The 20,416-nt window shown below is 35.4% G+C and overlaps 3 protein-coding genes across 3 annotated transcripts; all 3 read right to left on the bottom strand.

Moving 5' to 3' along the window:
- Positions 1-6,445: 6,445 nt before the first annotated feature.
- Positions 6,446-7,396, bottom strand: N7518_009101 (uncharacterized protein; the record flags this gene model as incomplete). The annotated part of the gene is made up of 3 exons (XM_057190028.1): positions 6,446-6,766; positions 6,835-7,071; positions 7,157-7,396. 3 exons carry the CDS (start codon positions 7,394-7,396, stop codon positions 6,446-6,448), a joined length of 798 nt encoding a protein of 265 aa, XP_057037684.1.
- Positions 7,397-9,458: 2,062 nt separating this feature from the next.
- Positions 9,459-9,999, bottom strand: N7518_009100 (uncharacterized protein; the record flags this gene model as incomplete). Its single annotated transcript, XM_057190027.1, has 2 exons — positions 9,459-9,961; positions 9,993-9,999. 2 exons carry the CDS (start codon positions 9,997-9,999, stop codon positions 9,459-9,461), a joined length of 510 nt encoding a protein of 169 aa, XP_057037683.1.
- A 1,779-nt stretch (positions 10,000-11,778) lies between these two features.
- N7518_009099 (uncharacterized protein) lies at positions 11,779-12,027 on the bottom strand (the record flags this gene model as incomplete). The annotated part of the gene is made up of 2 exons (XM_057190026.1): positions 11,779-11,885; positions 11,910-12,027. The coding sequence occupies 2 exons, from the start codon at positions 12,025-12,027 to the stop codon at positions 11,779-11,781; spliced, it is 225 nt and encodes a 74-aa protein (XP_057037682.1).
- Positions 12,028-20,416: the final 8,389 nt, after the last annotated feature.

Genomic DNA, 20,416 nt, shown 5'->3' with positions numbered 1-20,416 from the left:
CTATATTATATTATATGAGATAGTATAATAGTTTCGAAAGGAAACTATAATCCTTAATAAATTGTTAATAGAAGTTATAGAATCCTAAGAAGGATTATATTCCCTTAATTATTAATAGTATCTTCTAGTTCTTAATAACTACAATCTTCTCTAGATCTACCGTGATACCCTTAGTACTTATAATAAATCCTAAGAACTTAGTTTTCTATATAGAGAATTTATACTTAGATAGTATAACCTATAATCCTACCTTTTATAGTCGTTTAAGGACTTCTCTAATATACTTCTTATATTCTTCGAGTATCTTACTATAGATTATAATATTATCTATAAATATAACTATATAGTTATCTATATAGTCTCTGAGTACTATATTTATAAATTACTAGAATATTATTAGACCATTTATAAGACTAAATAGAGTTACTTTATACTTAAATAATCTATATTAGGTATAGAATATTATAAGATCTTCTATAGCTAGTATCAATCTAATATAGTAGAAACCTTAATAGATATCGAGCTTTATAAAGAACTTTGCTTTACTTATTTATTAGAGTACTTTATCGATAAGGGGTAATAGGTAATAATCTTTCCTTATAATTATATTTAATCTTTAGAAGTCTATATAGAAATATAGACTACTACCTAGCTTCTTAGCTATTAAGATTAGTAAGGTATATAGAGCTAAACTAGGTATAATAAATCCTTTTTTAAGGTTATTAAGGATATACTATTTCACAGCCTTTAGTTTATCTAATAATAATTTATAAAGTAGATAGTATCCTAGCTATACCTCTACTTTAAGGATGATTTTATAGTCTACCCCTAGGTAATATAGTAGTAGTTTATTAGACTTCTTCTTAGAGAATACTTCTATAAGATTATAGTATTCCTTTAGAAAGGTTCGTTTAATCTTATCGAGTTTTATATCCTTTATAATTATAGATTTAATATTAATAATCTAATCGATTTTATAGAGTAAGGTCTAGAAGACTTCGATATCTTTATCGATAACTATTTATATTTATAAACAATTGAATCCTACCTAGCCAATAATACTAATATCTATTAATAGGAGAACTTCCTTTATTTCTTCCTCTGGTACCTCTATTTAGAGAGGTACTAGTTTGATTTTATTATTTAGGTTTTATACTATCTTATAATACTCTTTAATTTACTAGTATCTATATTAATACTCTCTTATAATAGGGTATAGCTTCTGAGTCTTTAGGTCCTACTATAGATTACTTAAGACTTATTTCTTAAAGAGATAATTATATCGTTCTATATCCTTCTAGTAATCTAGCTTAATTTATATAGGCTGTTTAAGGATTATTATAGGTATTAGTATGGCTAACTATCCTACTACCTTATTAAAAAGGGTATTCTTATCTAGCTAGATTATATAATACTATCGGTAGTTAAGGAAGACATTATTCTCAGCGAATTATATATATCTAATAATCATATTATATCTACCTAGATCTACTACTAGTATAGGAATCTACTATTAGATCTAGTTATCTATACTTAGTATAAGGACAATAGTATATATAATCAGTTAGGATAATTTACTATCGAATCCTCTAACTAGATACTCGCGGTCTAGCTTATAGGTATATAATCCGAATTTCTTACTAAGTAGTATAACTAGTTCTATATTAATAAATATTAAGCTATCTGCTCTAGTATCTACTAGTACTAAGATTATAAAGGAATATCTATTATAAGTCAATCTTATATTAAATACTAAACTATCTTATAGACCTCCTAAAAGCTTATATAGATCTAGTATATATAGCGATACTTATTTCCTACCTAGGATTAAGACTTCTCCTAGGCTATTACTTTTCCTAGGTCTATATTATCCTCTAATTCTTTAAGTTTAGTTATATATAACTGGCTGTAGGTCTAGTTAGTTATAGCGATAGTACTTATAGCTATATTCGCCTTTTTCTTTAGGTATTCGAATATTATATACCCCTTCTCCTTATAGTAGAAGTATCGACCCTCCTTTATAAGAGTCTCTCGCTCTATAGCTAATAGGCTAGATAATAAGGTAGCCCCTTTATACTTTATATATAAGATAAAACTAGATTAATTAGTAGTAATCCCGGCTCTACTTCTAAATGTAGTTATTATATAGGTATATATGGTACCCTTTACTTCCTATTAGAGACTAATCTTATAGGATATACTCTAATAACTCTAGGTAAAGGTATTAAAAGGAACCGTTTCCTGATTAATAGCTTATATAACTTAGCTCTATAATAGATATAGAAGTTTCGAATATAGGTTATACTTATAGTTTTCTTTAATAACTACAGCTTCCTCTATAAGTTATATAAATTTAGCTAAGAAGTTAGTAAAATCTTCCTTAGGTTTTATCTTAAGTTTATAGTAGGCTATATATACTTCTATATAATAATTTAGGTTTATAAAGATAGTATAGAGGTAGATAATAATATCTTCTATATTAATATATAGGTTATTAGAGGTTACGCTTATTCGTAGGGTAATATATAGCTATACTTTACCTTTATATCGGCTTTATATATATAGCTTCTAATAAACTAGTAGTAGATAGTGGTTAGTATTTACTTTAAGTTTCTATCTAATAACTGTTTCCTATATTTTGAAATAGACTTCCTTTCTATCCTTTAGTATTAGTATATCAGGTATCTTTATAGATCTCTAGCCGGTAACTCCTATAATCGGTATATTACTTTAGGCTTAGTTCATTTCGCTCTAAGTAAGAACGAGGCGGTAGGTAAGGTTATTATACTTATATATAGTAATATCTCTATAAGTAGTAGCCTTATTATATTCTTCTATAGCTTAGTTATATTCTATTATAAGGCGATCCCTTTCTATATAGAATTAATTATATTCCTCTATAATTCATTTAATAGCTTCCTTAGACTTTCCATTCTCTATAATCAGGATTTAGATTTCATCTTATATTATCCGGTTATTGTCTTCGACTATTTAGAACCGATTAGCTAGCTTAACGAATCGTTCCTTACTAGGAGTTATATATATAATCTCTTAGATAGAAGGAGTCGAAGGACCCTCCTTAAGGCTATTATATTCAATACTTTTAATTAGATCCTATATTCTAGTAGGAGTTGGGATTTTAAGGTTTATAGCTTCTTCTATAAGATAATCTAGTACTATAGGTTATTTTCCCTTACCAATCGCGGTGATCCGTTATAGTAGAACCATAGCTAGTCCTATTCTAGTTAGTTTTAGGATAGGTAGGGTGAAACTAGATTAGGACCAATTATAATAATTATCTATACAGTTGTGCAGCTTCGAAAGTTTAGGTTTAGGGTGATACTTGATATTATATTATATGCCAGGTTCTCTTTAACGAAAGAAGTACATTCTAATCAAATATCAAGTATAAAGAAAAAAAGGAAAAGAAAACAAAACGTAAAATAATAAACGGGTCCTTATACCCCTTCGGGGGCAAAGCCCTATCCTCGCTTAGCTATAAAGGAAGGTACAATTGCTTGCGCAAACGACCAACGGTACGATCCCAAACGGGAAGGTACGAGTTCTATACGTGCCAATCGTGACAATTCCCTCATATTAGGACTACTAAATATAGGGAGGTCCTCAAGAGACAACTTCTCCAAACACTGGGGAGAATAATATCTCTCCACACACTTATCCAAGATACACTATTTATTAAACAGCCAGCAAGAGCTCTCTACTATCTCTGTCCACCGAAATTCAAAGGAAGCCTCAAAAGGGTCATGCTAAGTCAATAGAAAATCATCGGAACTGGAAGATTCCTTGAGGTTCAGACCATAGAGCAGGATTTTACAACAATACAAGAAGCTAAATCCTCGTTTTCTATATCTATAATACAGCTTTAGCTTTTTACTTATAGGCATTTTGTCTATCAAGAAAGCCAGCTAAAAAGGATTAGACAAAACTATACATAGCCCACTGAGGATATAAGCTTAAGTAAGCTTACTATATTAGCTTCGCGATTAGGATTTAAGTCTAATCAAATTACCCTGCTTCAAGACAAAAATATGGCGCAATATACAGCACAAGGCTTTTTCAAGTCTATTTATAGGGAGGACTTCTACAAGTACGAAGATCATAAGGTACAATCAATATCCAACAGACTTCAGAGCTATTTAAGGAACCTACCTAGGTATATAGAGGAAGAAGTTACTACAGCCCAATTCACAACAAACGACCTAGAACTTAAAGCAAGACATCGATTTAACAGCCCTACGCAAAAGGAGTATAATCGGCAGCGAAGAATGATTTTTACCAACCAAATGTTTGGTCCCGATCCGTTACAATCGGAATATATAACGTCGCTCGGAGTGATAAAAGATATTATCAGCTGCTTCTTTAGAAAATCTTTATTTCACCAGCTTTAGGATGAACAGCAACCTATCCCCCCACAAAGTCTCCTAGGGATTTCCGAAGCCGCGCCTAAATCTATCGAAACAGATATGGATTTTGAAGAAGAGCGTCCAACAGTTCAACCTATAAACTCGCCGCCTTCTAAAGAAGCCCCCCAGCTATCTGCGAACTCCAGACCAGATGCGATTGAAGAAGAGAGTATAAGCGAGCCGGTAGAAATGGACCCACACCCACCTAGAACTCCCGACCATGATTTTCCACCATTGGCGGCCGGTTTTGAGGAAACATCTCAACCAATAGAAAAGAAAAATTTCGTAACCCTTCATCAGAAGTTTGCTAAGATACTTTCAACGTGGTTTAAATCATATCGAGAAGTGATTGTTATCTACCTATTCGAACCACGAATTTACTACAAATTCCCCTTGACTGGCGGATACAATCTGCGAGCAACCTTGCAAGATCTTGCAAAGAACCATATTTTTGCGGTGATTAATGAGTATGGGCTAGGAACCCCGGATGTGAACAAGGTGTTTGAAGAAGGTTTGAAAGAACGGTTAATACTGGTCGGAAAACGAGACAATCCAAGTCATGAAAAACAGCAGGAAGGAATATTTTCAATGGATAAACTTCGACATTACGTTTTGAATTATGATGTTCACACAGGAAAGAGAAAGGCTGATTCTACAGCCAATAGACCTGGGAAGCGTCAGAAGGATAGGACATCTGAAGAGATATATTAATCAATTTACCAATTTGGACCTATAGGCGGATTCTTATGCTAAATTCTTCTTTAACTGAGGTCCCTTGGGCCGGTTTTCCGAACAAGGGAGCCATCTGGAGAACAGGTATATGAAAGAAAGACAAAAACACCCGAATCTTGCCCTGAATGAGATTAGCTCCATGAATTCTGTCATAGGACTGTGAGCCGTGCATTGAATCTGAGCTGTGCATTTGACGGGTACAGTAGCTGACAAGTTCGGGTTCTAAAAGATTTACACTCTTTTCGCTCTTTCTCAGGGCTGTACTAGTCTATACTAAGCTTGAGCTGTAAATTAGGTATTTGACCTATTGTATTCGATGGTATGTACATAGTATATCTTCTGTCCAGAAACTAAGAAATAAATTCATTAATATAGAGAAACCCCAATTTTCCTGGATCTGGACAAGTCTCTAAATTGGGGGGAAACGAAACGTTGGTTCAAATGGATATTATCCCTGACTTGCATGTATGCGTCATGATCGATGATCGGTAGTCCAATGGTCAGAAACTAATACAACACGTGTGTAAACAGTATGTATGCAGATGAATGGATAATATTGGACAAGGAGGGGAGAGAGAGAAGGAGAGAGAAGGAGGAGACTATCTATTGATTGATATTGCGAGTTTTTGATGTTGTTTTTGCGTTGTCATATTTCGCCTGCCTTACGAGTTGATTTATTGTCTTGTTGATTTTTGATTTTGACTGTGATATACGCTTGTTTATAGGTCCGATGTGGACCTTGATATTTGATGTTGATAGGCGTTTTTGACTTCGATACGCGATTGTTTATGGACTCGAGCGGTGATCTGTGTGTGCTTGGTGATGATATTGGTTTTTGACCTTAAGATATGCTTGCTTATGAACTCGTGTCCTGATTTTGATACATGCTTGCTTGTGGTTTGCTGATTTATGATGTTGATTTTGGGATATGCTTGGTTCATGATACAAGCTACGGCTTAGCAAGGTGCTCGATCTCGCCGCCGAGGTTGACTTTCGGGCTTAGCTTGTTGTGATATAGGCACGATTTGCCTACCACAACATGCTTTTACTACATGCTAGCTTTGCCGAGGGCGAAAAGAAATAATTCTGGAGTGGGGTGGGGGACTACGTCAAGAAACGTCAAGAAAAATATGAGCAAGGGGCATCACATCGAGGGTGATTTGACCCGGAGGTGCATTTTATGCCCCATTGAAATCATCTTATCTGCCCCATGGCATCGCCTTTCAAACCACGAAACCAATGAATCAGCACACTACCAAGCTAGCACCCGCCGATAAACCAGCAGCTATTTAGTGAGCGGACCGGGAGGAGCGGAGACCAAGGCCCCGGAGCTCCACGGGCAGGATCTGAGCTGGAAACCGGTTAAGCCGGTCCGCATACTCTGCTTCATGAGCAGAGTATAGTGTACCCTCGTCGACGATTTCAATTACCCTCCGACGGAAGCTCACAACGGCCCCGTACCAGTGATAGACATGATCTTCAGTGCCCGTGGACTTGTGCTTGGACATTGAAAATTCTGCAAAAGCCTCGGGAGAGCCGTCCAGTTCGACACTTGACGGGAGGGGTTGACGGTGCAGGAGCCAGTTCCGGTACCTAGTACGGCGAGAACGCTAGCATAAGAAACCAGGAGTTAGCAAGCAAGAAGCTAAAAAGGAAGGCTTAACATAGGGGACCATACTGAGCAGCCAGGGTGGATACCATGCTCGAAGATGTGGTTTCGCGCGAGAAGCCGGAAGGAAGAGCAGAGCCGTCTAATCTCATCTCCTAGCTCGGCAAGAAAAGGGGAGGGAAGCAGCCAAGTCGGGACGAACGCGTCAGAAAACGCGTTAGTGGGATCGTAAGATCCCCACATCAAGTTCAACCAGGCGATTAAGGCGAGGAGTTCATAAAGGTGCCCCTCGATACCGGTGGGAACCTAACGAAAGGAACTGGAAGTCAGCAAATGGAAATATAAAAGAAAAGAAGGGGGGGGGGGGGGGGGGGAGAAAGGGCTATTTTACCCGCTCGCAGGCGGTCCCGGTTTGATGACAACGCTGGCAATCATTTGACTCTCCGGAGTCCTGAAGACAACGGAACGTAAAGCGGGGACCAAATCCATACTGGGTCCCAGTGCGGATCCAGTCAGCGACGTTGGCTTGGATGCAAGTTAGACAAGCCAGGATCTGGGATACTGCGACTGAGAACTGAGGACGGGGTAGCTGCCTGCCGGCGCTATGAGGGACGATCTGTTGCTCGGACATGCTGCTTGATCTGAGATAAATAAGTGAGTTAGTCTGAGGCGTGGTCGGGCGCAAGAGAGACAAAGAGCCTTTTGAGGCAGCGGGTATGTATGGGCGAGACAGGTGAAAGAACAGGCGAGTCCACAAACCTTGTGAATGAGCGTGGCGGAGCAATGCAGGACAGAAGCTGAAAGAGAGGGAGCTGCTAGCAGAGGATATAGTAGGTGAGAAAGACGCTTAAGAGGATTGGTGGATGCAAAGAGATGCTTGGAAGAGAAAGAAGTTAAGTTGATGAGAGGTGACACCAGAAGAAAGAAGTAGGCAAAGGTGAAAGAAGTGTGCGGAAGTGATGCTAAGGAACTACGTTTACTCACTGAAAGAATGACGCTCTCTATACTAGCAGATGGGTTCTTTTCGGCCGAAAAGATCTCATTATGAGTCTATATGCAAGGTGAGGCGACCGAGTTTAAAAGCGAGGGGACTGCTGCTTCCTCAGACCAACTCCAATCTCTCAAGCAACCCCGCGAACAGCCTCATATTTCCTCAAAACGTCGCGAAAAGCCAATCATCACGTCAATCATGGCCGGGTCCAGTGATTACATAACATAAATTACAAAACATGAAGGATAAATCAATCCTCCGGTATGCCGAGTCCATTATTCTAACAACAGAAACAATGTGTGTCTCGAGTCGGGATATGACAAGCGTGTAGGACGGTGACGAACTGTTTGGTCTCCACGTGGGGTGACACCCGATATTGTAAGTCAAAAAGTTTTAGATCTAATTGAATTTCACTAAGCAATAGCATTGTAAGGGATCCGCCCCGTTTTATAAACTAGGGATTCAACTCCGAGAGGTCTAAAATATACAAACACCCCCAATGAGATGAACATGCAACCCCTCATCCTGCTGCACAGATTCGTTGATGCGTTGACATTCGCGACGCGTCACCCAAAAATCCCACTCCTGCTTTGCCCAAGCAACGGTTCTTTCAAACATGATTTGATCCATCTTCTTGTGGATAAACGCCCGCTGTTCCTTCGATGACAGAAGGTTGGTTTCCTTCAAGCAATTCGCGCATAATGTATTGATGTTGATGCGCCGCTTAGCAGGTAGTAAATAGGACCAAACGCAAACAAGATAGGATCCGGGCTCATGTGCCGTAAACTTGATATTCATGCGATGTGAATCGCTGGCATGGCAAGATACGCAAACCCAGGAGACAGTTCCTTTCATTCTAGGAAGTGTCAGTATATATAATGTTTGCTAGATAATGTAAAGACTTACGTCCAATTAATGCCCAAGATACCTTGCTTTTATAGATTTGGATCCTGTTGATATCAGGCTGAAGGATTATCAAACGCCACGAGCAAGCTAACTATGGGGCAGCGCCGTTACTTAAGCTTCATTTGATAGCTAGAGCAGTAACACTAATCCACCCGGGCACCATGATGCCGCCACTAAAAGGTACATATTGGTGGGTGCCACGACTCCACAAATCTGTCCGTACTAGACAAAGCCATATCAGGGGGGTCGAGAGGGAAGCTGGCCTAGGAGTCAAAATCAAGTCCAGGAATTAGTGGCACCTCGATCCAAAGAGCGTGTCGCAAAGTGTGTCGAAAAGCGTGTCGCAAAGCGTGTCCCAAAGCGTGTCCCAAAGCGTGTCGTAGGGTTGCGGGCTTATTGCCACATCTAGAGACTTATGGGCAATTAAATTCGCCGATCTGGCGCACAAACTCGTGCCTTTCCATCCTATCCTACCTTAAGTCCGGAGATACTACACACTTTGTATCTGCATATTCTTCTTCAATTCTTCTGAAGGTTAAAAACATGACCTTCTCTACCTTCCTGCTTCTCGCTAGCATCTACATACGTGTCGCCTTAGGTGGCGCTCTCAAAGTTCTCGATTATAACCGTGAATGCGTGATATGGTCCGATGATAACCATGGTTGTACGGGATACTCGGCATCTTTTGGTCTCCTTGATGGAGATAGCTGTGCAGGTGAATGATAATCCACAGATATACGATTGGCATTAACGAAGTCCTAGATATAAGCAAGGTTGCACATGGTACACGAACGGGTTACTCTAGATTATACGTGGATACTTGTGGCAAAATAAATGACCTGCCTGTTGCATGGATTGAGGTAAACAAGGACGGGGTTGTTAACATTTTCAACCGAAAGGGAGACGAATCAGGATGTACATTGGAGAACGGATTGAAGGTTGGCAGCTCGTGTATTGCTTCCAACACATATTCATCGGCATCATCAACATCATCTTCCTCGACATCGTCTCTATCGGCATCGGGGTCATCTTTGTCGACATCGTCTCCATCAGCATCGTCTCCATCGGCATCGGAATCATTGGCATCGGAATCATCGGTGTCGGAATCATCTTCCTCAACATTATCTCTATCAGCGTCGGGATCATCTTTGTCGACATCATCTCCATCAGCATCGGAATCATCGGTATCGGAATCATCGGTATCGGAATCATCTTTCTTGACATCATCTCTATCGGCATCGGGACCATCGGTATCGGAATCATCTTCCTTGACATCGTCTTCATCAGAATCATCAAAATCTTCGGAATCGACATCTTCTCCATCACCCACGAGTCATATTCAGGTCTCTAGCTGCACTACGTCCGAATAAAAGAATCATTAGGGACTATACAAATGGGCTCAGCCATCTGACTATTATTCATGTCTCCCGTTCTTAGATTGAGCGATTACTCCCTCTTTCTTTTCTATAGTGACAGATAAAGTCCGATAGCATTTAGATCTCTTTGGGTATGGTTTTTTCCTACGGGGTTTTCCATACCACCAGCGCGAATGCGAAAGAGACCACCTTATATTTTGCTGTTCTATAAATGATATTTTTGGGCCTAGTGAGCTTGCTTTATAAAACCCAGCTCGTAAATGTGTATGTGCGTAATTGGTGTAGACCATCGATATGGTTGTTTTTGATGGCCTAGGCGAATCATTACTCGAAAAATGCTAGCCAGCTTTGGCACTTAGCCCTCTTCTATCTAAAATATGCCAAACATTTAAAAAAGCACCAAAAGGCTCCCCAGAATCGCCGCATGGTGTGCCGGTGAGCTACAAACATACATATGGAGTCATGTTGAGGGGATATATGTCTAGAGTGCTGATAGCCTTGATATTAGGTGCTGTGATCTTTTTCTAAGGGTATCTCGGCCAAGATGCAGAGCCTTATAGTCGCAAGATTTTCCGCTGTCATTTTAGCGTTGGTTAGCTTTCAGATATTGAAGCTATAATAAAGGAAGTTGTGTCTCCATTCAGGTCGGGGATACTCTACACCGTAATTTTTATTTTTACCTCAAGGAAGCCAAACTATAATCACCCCTATTCTTGACCACAGACATAGGGCTTGCTAAGGAAAATATATCACGTGAAGAAAGATAAGTTTTAACATTCAAGTCTCTGACCAACCAATATGCAGTCAATCTACCACCATATAATCGTGTAAGAAATATCCAGGGATGATGAAGAGTCTGACATCAAGCAACTTCAGTATCAACGATACGATGTCACCTGGTCAGTAAGAGTTGTCACTAAAACGTATGAACTCCATAAAGAGATCATCTATAGAGCTCATATCCGGTTCTTCAAAAGTAGTTGACAGAGTAGGGGGAAAATGATCCTCTAGGCCCGGCAATGTTTCATCGCTCAAGTCCATAGAGAGATCATCTATAGAGCTCATATCCGGTTCTTCAAAAGTAGTTGACAGAGTAGGGGAAAAATGATCCTCTAGGCTCGGTAATTTTCCATCACTCAAGTTCTCGAAAGTAGTTCCCGTAGACTCTGGCTGAAGCTGCCACTTCCTTTTTCGTTTAACACAATTGGAGCGGGGCTCTTCGATTGAATGTACATCAAAGAAGTGCCACCGGAGATGTAAGTTGTCAACATACTTCCTTTCTTTACAGTATGGATAAGGGCAGAAGACTGCGGTTAAAGAGTCCGCTGACCCTAAGTATTCGTCAATATGATTTAAAAGAGTCGATTTTGTAACCTATTGTTAAAATCTCTCGTCGGGTTTCTTGCTTTTATCGCCTAAATAGAATGGATAGAAACCTGGGGCAATAAGTATAGAACGGAAGGTCAGGAGACTACATTGAGGCTTAAGGCTATCGAGATAGTATTCGCAATGATTCTTCCAGGAGTCTTTGTTAAGGAAGATTTTAGCGTAAAGATAGTAAAATTAAACAAAGCTGCGAGGTACGCGTTAATAGGCGCGCCTTTCGTTCTTATAGTACTGCTGGTACTATATACTATTTAAGGATTTTCTTCGACACTGTAGGATATACTTGGCTCTCCCTAGTAGTAGAACGCTATCTTTTTATCAACCTTTTTAATCTATAATACTATTTAGGTAGACTTACTCTAGTATAGACTTCTTATATATTAGACAGCAGCCTTCCTCGGGGGCTATACCGGGATAGTAAACGGTACGTTCTCTTAATATACAAATAGTGACCATATCTTCTAAGCACTATCGACTAAGTTCACTATCTAGAGATCCCTTCTTCAATAGGTTCTCGCTAAGATAGGAGCGCTCTGGTAGATATTTCTTATAGACGTTAAAAAGAGGTATTAAGTCGCGTTCGGAGAAGTCGTTCCTAGACATATACTCAGTATATAAAGTATCCTACTAGTCTTTAACAAAATCCTTCTTCTAGGCTAGCAATCGTTTTGCTTTCTTATTATAAAGACGAGCCCGTTCAAATATAAGGTCCCTATTTTCTTCCAATTTTCCAGCAATCTCCTAGGTTATATGAGCAATTCTCTAATTTATCTTAACAATTTTATCGTTAGTTATAAATTGTGTGATCGTAGCTACATTAAGTTAGAGTAGCACGTTCGAATCTTGGTGATAAGACATACTTTATTCTATATCATAGCATTCGTAGTCAGGCTCTAAATCATAGAATAAGGCCTATATATCTAACGCCTTAAGAGAAGACTAATATTTTATAAAGGTATCATGATTCTAGTAATCAAGAGCCTGACCACAAGTAGCCTAGGAAGCCTTAGCTGAAAATCGTTAGTAATATTGAGGTTTAACGGCACAAATATACTTACAGTCGATCTTATTTATAACGCCTCCTCGAATTCCATATATACGTAACTGGTCTTTGAACCCATCGCGCTAGGCTAAGCTAGTGAAGTTGTACTGTAATAAGGAGAAGGTTAATACCTTCGTTGATTTAGGTCCTTTAGAGTCAACCATTCTAAAGAATAGGAGGTCCTTTATAGTTTCGTTCTATTCTAGAGTCTATAACTCTCTTCCCTTAGGTAGCTTTATAGTAAGAACCTCTGTTACAGTAGTAAGCCCTTTAAAGGCACCATCTACTACCCTATAAACGATTACCTAGAAGATAAAACTCATTCTAAGAACTAGATGCTCCCTAAACCAATTCCTTAGGCTAATTCTTTATATTAGCCAGTTCTAAATAGAATAATTTTAACTTATATACTTACAGGGTAGTATTATTGCGATAACGCCAGCCTTTTATAAATTTAGGATCAATTGTTACCTAATATATTAGATACCCCTTTACCTTACTCTATTTAAGATGAAATGAAAGGTACTAATAATCATGAGTTAGTTTTAATATAATTAAAGATAATAATCATTAAGACACAAACCCTATAATATAAGCATTCGTTTGACTTATGATAAGTACTTGATTTAACGATAGCCCCTGCTCTTATACCTAAGCTAGTAAATAAAGAAAGAGAACTTCCAGTCTATATATATACTCTTTTATATATATAATCGTGATAGTTATCTATAAAGAGGTATCGAAGCAGGTAATCTATATCCTTTCTATTAACTAGGAAGCGCTCTCTAGGCTTTATAGGGAGCTTATATCTCACTGTTAGTTCGGTTCTAATAAACTTTTGTTTTTTTTTATTAGTAGTAAGCTCTATAAAAGGATAGTTGCTATCCCTTATATTAAGAACATTATCTTTGACTTCCTTAGAAAGGGATTGAGAAGTTTTATACTCCTACTTTAACGTAAAGCTGGTAAAGTAACTATAAGCTATTCTTTAAGATAGAATCTTTTTATAGGATTTAATATAAAACTCTGCGAAAAGTTTCAGACATTTAGGAGTCGGAATAGGTAGGTTAGGAAAATCTAGGTCTATAGACTTATTATAAGAAATCCTCTATCTACTAATAATTAGGAACTTAGATCGGTAAAATATAGGTTAAACTTATAGGGCCCAGTTACTAACTATATAATCGTATTTCTCTAGTATAGTAGGCGCTAGCTCAGGGTAGCAGATAGTATTACCCTCTTTTTCCTATTTATCTTGATATTCACATATAAAGCCATGTGATATAGCATATACGAGACGCTCCTAGAGTGATTTCGGGATATTCTATTCAGAGAATATATTATACGTCATAAAGAAGTTCAAATAAAATCATAGTAGACTAAGAAAAGAGCCTTAGAGGTTGTATTATATATTTTTCTTAGGGCCGGTATAGGCTTAGAATGAGTTAGCCCTTATCACCCTAAGGGTGAGAATTGTCACCCCGTTCTCACCTCTCTCACCCTAGTCTTAAGACTTCTTACCTATATCACCTATACTCACCCTAGAGTGCCGCTTAGGTACTAGGGCCAAATTGAGTATTGACTGTGCAGAATATGTGGCTTAAGTACGGCTGAGCGGACGGGAAGCCCTGTTTTCCACACCCTATGGTCGTATGTACTGAAAGATGTATTAGTATAGTATATGATCCTCATAGCAGGTTGAGTTTAAAAAAAGCGAGTACATCGCTGGTAATAAAGAAATTCATAGAGCTGCTACCTAGGGATACTACAATTATACATATTGCAGTGGGGGTTTCCAGAGCAGGATGACTAAGTGGCTATATGACATAAAAGCACTCCCGAGGCATAACTAGATAGTAACGCAGACACCTTTCCACTTCCATTCTCAGTAGTCACCCCATGGTGTTCTCCTCTCTAGCACCCTACTACTCCCAGTGACGACTCTGCTCTCACACCTGTTTCGCAGACAGGGCTGTTGGTGCCCCTCAGGGGTCCCCTCTTCAATATAGAGAGGTAATTATCTATACCATGCGATCATCGTGATGATAAAGATGAGCAAGAGGAAATAGTGAGCAGCAATGGGAGGGTTCTTGTGTTGGGGGTGACGATGACGCCACTCATCGATCCAGCTGGTACAGATTTCAACAATTTCAGCACGATCTTTGATCTTTTTGGAAGATATTTTAGGCTTGGACTGAATTTTCCAATCTTCCCATTCCCTAAGCGATCTAATATCGGACTTCAATTGCACTACCAAATTGGCATGATGCCCTGAAGCCAATGTCGTTCCTTCTGTAGCCCTCGGCTGACTCAGCATAAGCTGAGTCAGCATCTAGATAGCTTAGCTCCCGGCAACCGGGCAGAGAATACATCATCATTATCTTCCCCTAAGCTCTCAGTCTTACAACTGGTAGCACGTCCTGGCCACGCCAGAAGAACATTTCGAGGGCCCAGGTGAAACCCCCTCAGTTGAATTTTTATTTTTTCTTAGCCGTTACGCGCTACGCCGACGGCCCTAAGGGTTACTTACCCTAAGGGTAGATTGCCCCTAAGGGTAGATGTTGGACATGGTGGTCACCTGACCATCAGCCCGGTGCGGCAGGCACCAACCCCTATAACTAGATAGTTGGGCATTCTGCCCTTTAGGAATTGATAACTCTCTCCCTCTTCAATTGCATTACTATACTGTAGTCATATCAGGTTATAAGACCCCTGCTTTTCAAGCTAAAATCATTATAGTAAAGAGGTATCTTTATTTATTAATTCAAACGAAGTCTGACTTACGTAGAGAGAGTTATAAGTAGATAAAATAATATAATTGGTAGGATAAACCACTGTAGGACATATAATACGATAAATCAAAAATTCGCCGGCCCTATAAAAACGGATCGATCTAATAATACTACTACCTAATTGAGAAAAAGATCAATATTTTTAATAATATAATAATCCTAACCCTATAAGAGGTCGCCTATAATAGTAGATCTAGGAAATGGTATAGGACTAGTATAAACAGCTAACTAACCTCTTATAGGGATTAGTATACTAAAAAATAAGGATTAGAATAAGGTAGAAGATACCTTATACTTAACTAGAGACTAGAGTAAAGGTCTCCTAGTCGTTAGTAGCTTTATCTTATATAAGATAGAACTACTACTAAAGGAAAAAGAAGATTTTAATAATTAGCTTAGAATAGTGACTAAGATTCTTAAAAGTTATGGTTTATACCGGTTAATTAATAAAAATATCGAGAGACTAGACTAAGATACTACTAATACCGAAACTTAGATAAAACTGAGTATATAAGTTAGTACCTAGCTATAACTATATATCGACCTAGATATTACTAAATATATTATATTAAGTAGAAAAAGAATAAAATAGACCGATAACTTTATATATAAGTATAAGCTATATATATAAGAAGAAGAATACAGAGCCCTAAGTACTACAATTATTCGATTTATTAGAATAAAGAGAATAGATTTCTTAATAATAATAGAGTTTATTAATATACTAAAATAATAGTTTAAGATAGTAAACGATCTAAAAGCCGCTATACCACTATACTAAGCGATTATTATTATAGTAAACTAACTATAAGAGATTATAGAACTTTAAAGCTTAATTAAAATTAAAAATAATAAACTTAAATTAATTAAAGACCCTATAGTAGAAATAATAATCTAAGATTTCTTCCTATATTACTTAGAGATATAGGATAAGGTTAAAGAGTTTAATATTAATAGAGGTATATTAGTATTAGCTATAAAAGTACTAAAGGGATAGTAGAATAACCGCTAAGTCTTAAGTAAAAAGACTAAGTTAACTAATATACCGCTATATAGAAAATATATAAGAAAGTATATTAAAGAATAGAGAAACTATAAGATATAGTATACTACTAATAGGAACTATTCCTACTATAGAAGATAGGGTTATAATATAAAAGATTATTTCTATCTAATAGTAGATAAATAACTATAAAACTAGAAACCGAAGCCTAGCCTATAATATTAGAAGATATTAAGCTAATTTTATAAAAATAAGAGTTAATAAGTTAGCGGGAAACCTACTAATTAGATATAATAGATAAACTTTAATACTATCGCTATATTAGTAACTATTAACGAAGGAAACTACGATTTTAGAGGAATAGCGATAGTATAAGATAGAGAGGGCTTTAGTAGAATAGTAATAGTAAACGAACTAATATAACTCCTCTAGAATAGTATCGATTAGATATTCGATTTAGGATCTTCTTAGTATATCTACTTAAATAGAGAACTTTTTATTATATTCGAATTATATAAACTAGGAATAGTAATTAGTTAGGATTTAAGTATTAGATAGTAAGTAGTTACAGAAGGCTATAGTAATATTATATTACTAATCTAGAAACTAAATAGAATAAGATATAAACTATATATCTATTATATATATAAACTAGGGAATAAGTTTAATCTCCTTAGTCTATTAAAAATATACTAGGATTAAGGGATAAGATAGAATCCTAATAATATAGTAATTAAAGATAGTAATTAATAAGTAATAGGGTATACATTTATTATAAAGAATATTCCTATTATTAAACTAGTAGATAAGCCTTACCCTATCTATTATAAAGAAGGAGAAGGTCTAGTATATATCCTAATCTTAGCTAAACTTATATACTAGAGACTTAGATATATAGGAAGCTATAAGGGATAAGTTAATAAAGATAAGCTAGGATATAATATCGGTACCGAATATTTTAATTGTAAATCATATAGAAAAGGGAAGTCTAAGAAAATCATTTCCTAAGACTAGTAAGTAAGAGTAATAAAGGTTAGGTAACTACTTTATATCGACCTATACCCTATTAAACCGAAAGGAATTGGTAAAGATAATAAAATTGATAAAGAATATATAATAATTATTATAGATAATATATCTAGATTTCGAGTTATACTCTATATATCTAAGAAAAGTAATATATTATTAACCCTTAAGATATAGACCGAATAGTTTAAATAATATACTAGTTACTATCTAATAGAATAGAGATATAATAATAGAAAGGAATTTTTTTATTTTACTACTTAGGTAAAAATTATATTAATAACTATTAGTACCTTAATACTATATACCTATAAATAGAACGGAGTTTCTAAATATAGTAGTTATTATATTATATAGATAGTAAGGATAATATATATTAATATAGGAATTACTCTAATAGAACTATAGACTAAAGTAGTAACTATAGTAGTATATATTATTAACTAACTAACTTACTTAGGAAGTAAAGCCCTAATACTTACTTAGAGAAAAGTAATAAACCTATAAGAAGACTAAGAGGTAATAAACCTATCGTTTCTCTGAGTATAGTACTCTAAGGTATATATCTATAAACTAAAAGAAACTTAAATATAAGGAATAAAGATAGATCCTAGAATATAGATTAGATACCTTATAAGATATAAAGGAGATAACGGGTACTATTACTATATCTATAATCCTAAAACGAAGAAAATTTCGATTTATAAAGATATCGTTTTTTAGGAAATAAGAATTCCTAGGATATATAATAGAACTAATAAAATTAAAATAGGAGAAAAGATTATTAATAGCCCTCTAATAAAGAAAATATAGTTTATAATTAGAGAACTACTCTTTAAAAATATAAGAGTAGTAATAGAAGTACTATCGAAAAATTTCTAAAATCTTTACCTTAGGATAATCATAGAGTATATTAGCCTAAGGGAAGAGTATTAATAAGACTCTAAGATAAACTCTATAAATATAGAGGATGCTAAACTATTCTATAATATTAATAAGGAAATTCTATAGGAAGAATTACTCGAAGATAGAGTATAAGTACTTATATAGAGAGTATTAGAGATATTAGCTCGACCTACTTAATAAATATTACCTCTATAATCTAGAATTATTTATAAAGAACTAGTAATATACCTAGCTCTCCTAGGAATATTTAAAGAACTAAACTTACTATCTCCTATATTAATACTATTAAGATAACTAGAAATAAGATAGGTTAATATAAACCCTATATACCTTAACCTACTGTAACTATTATACTAATCTAAAAGATCTATAAAAGGTTACCTACCTAAATACTATAATAATATAAAATAGGGAAGGTATAGAGTATATAATTAGAGTAGAGAAGGAGGATTATAATATACTATAAATAGAGATAAGGAGATAGGACTAGTACCTAAGGATTACTAGATAAATTTACCTTTTAGGGTAGGTTTCGCTTTATTATCTATTAAAAAAGGACTAGAATAAGGAATAGTTACCCTACCTCTAATAGGATAATAACTTAAGTTATAGAATATTAAAATCCCTTAGATATATATAGAGGCTATAGTATTAAAGTAGAAAGACTAATAGTATACTATAATAGAAATATAAATCGAAAAGCTAAAAGTAGCTAAGATATATAAAATTATTAAGTAACTACCTACTAGAGTAATAATCCTACTAGGGAAATAGGTCTTTAACCTTAAGATCGATAAAGAGAATATAGTCTAAGAGTTTAGAGTATACTAGATAGTCTATAGAAATAGGTAGAGACTAAGGATCGATTTTAACGAAAATTATATACTAGTTATATAAGGAGAGATAATAAGACTATTTCTTAGTATAGTAGTTATAAATAATATATTTCTTAAGTAGGTCGATTATACTATAGTATATCTAAATATAATTATTAATAATTATATTATTTTTATATAGTAGCTAATAGGATTTAAGAAAAATAACCTAAACTAAGAAAAGGAGGTCTACCTCCTTCTATAAGTAATATATAGATTCTAGTAGGTAGGTTATCTTTAGTATAATATAATTGTAGAAGCGCTAAAAAAGATAGGATTTAAACTACTAGTTAATAAACCCTATATTATAGTCTATAAGGAACTAAATATCTAGATCCTACTCTATATAGATAATACCCTAATTATATTATTAAATAAAGAAGGAATTAGATAGTTTAAGGATAAAATCCCCTTTAAATACTATAATCTAGGAAAATTAGATCGATTTCTAGGGAGTAGCCTCTCCTAAGGAGAACTTAGAATATTCCTAAATTAATAGGCTTATATAGAGGAGATTATTATAAAAGCTGGCTTATAGAGTATAGTATAAGTCTATCTCCTAATAAAAATAATATATAAGTCTCTAGATATTATAAACTTAAAAGAAGATAAAGATATAAGGAAGATAGAGAACGATCTCGAAGAAGATTAACCCTAGATTATAAAGGAGGAAGTGAAAAGATTTATTAAAGATATCGGTAAGCTAGAATAGCTAACCGATAAATCGAGACCTAATATTACCCTTATAGTTAATAAACTATAGAGAAGAGCCTCTACCCTAAGAGAAGAAGATATCGATATACTTAAATAGCTAAATAGATATATTAAGGAGATAATAGACCTAGGTATTCTTCTTAGGAAAGAACTATTAACTAGCTTAATCGGATATATCGATATATTATATTATAATTATAAGGATAGTAAGAGTACTAAGGTATTTATCTTTTACTATACTAAGGGACCTATTAGCTAGTCCTCTAAGAAAGAAGAAATTATTACTAGAAGTAGTATAATAGTAGAGTATATTACCTTTAATACTATAATTCGTAAGTATATATAGCTCCTAAAGATTATAGACTAGATAGGAAAACGATAGAAACTACTAATTACTATCTATTTAGATAGTAATAATATAGTATCTATTATAAAAAAGGATAACTACTTAAAAGGAACGAAGTAGGTAGATACTAGATACTACTTTATCAGGTATATAGTTAGAGAAGGGATTATTAAACTTAAACTTATTATAAGTATATAAAATATCGCAGATACCCTAATAAAGCTACTAGCGCAGGAACTTTTTAAGCTAATAAGGAAGAAGATAATAGCTAAGATACCTAATAAGGAA

This window comes from Penicillium psychrosexuale (assembly GCF_028828465.1).
Source record: "Penicillium psychrosexuale strain IBT 29551 chromosome Unknown utg000005l, whole genome shotgun sequence".
Lineage (NCBI taxonomy): Eukaryota > Fungi > Ascomycota > Eurotiomycetes > Eurotiales > Aspergillaceae > Penicillium > Penicillium psychrosexuale.
This window is presented reverse-complemented; position numbering and strand designations above follow the sequence as displayed.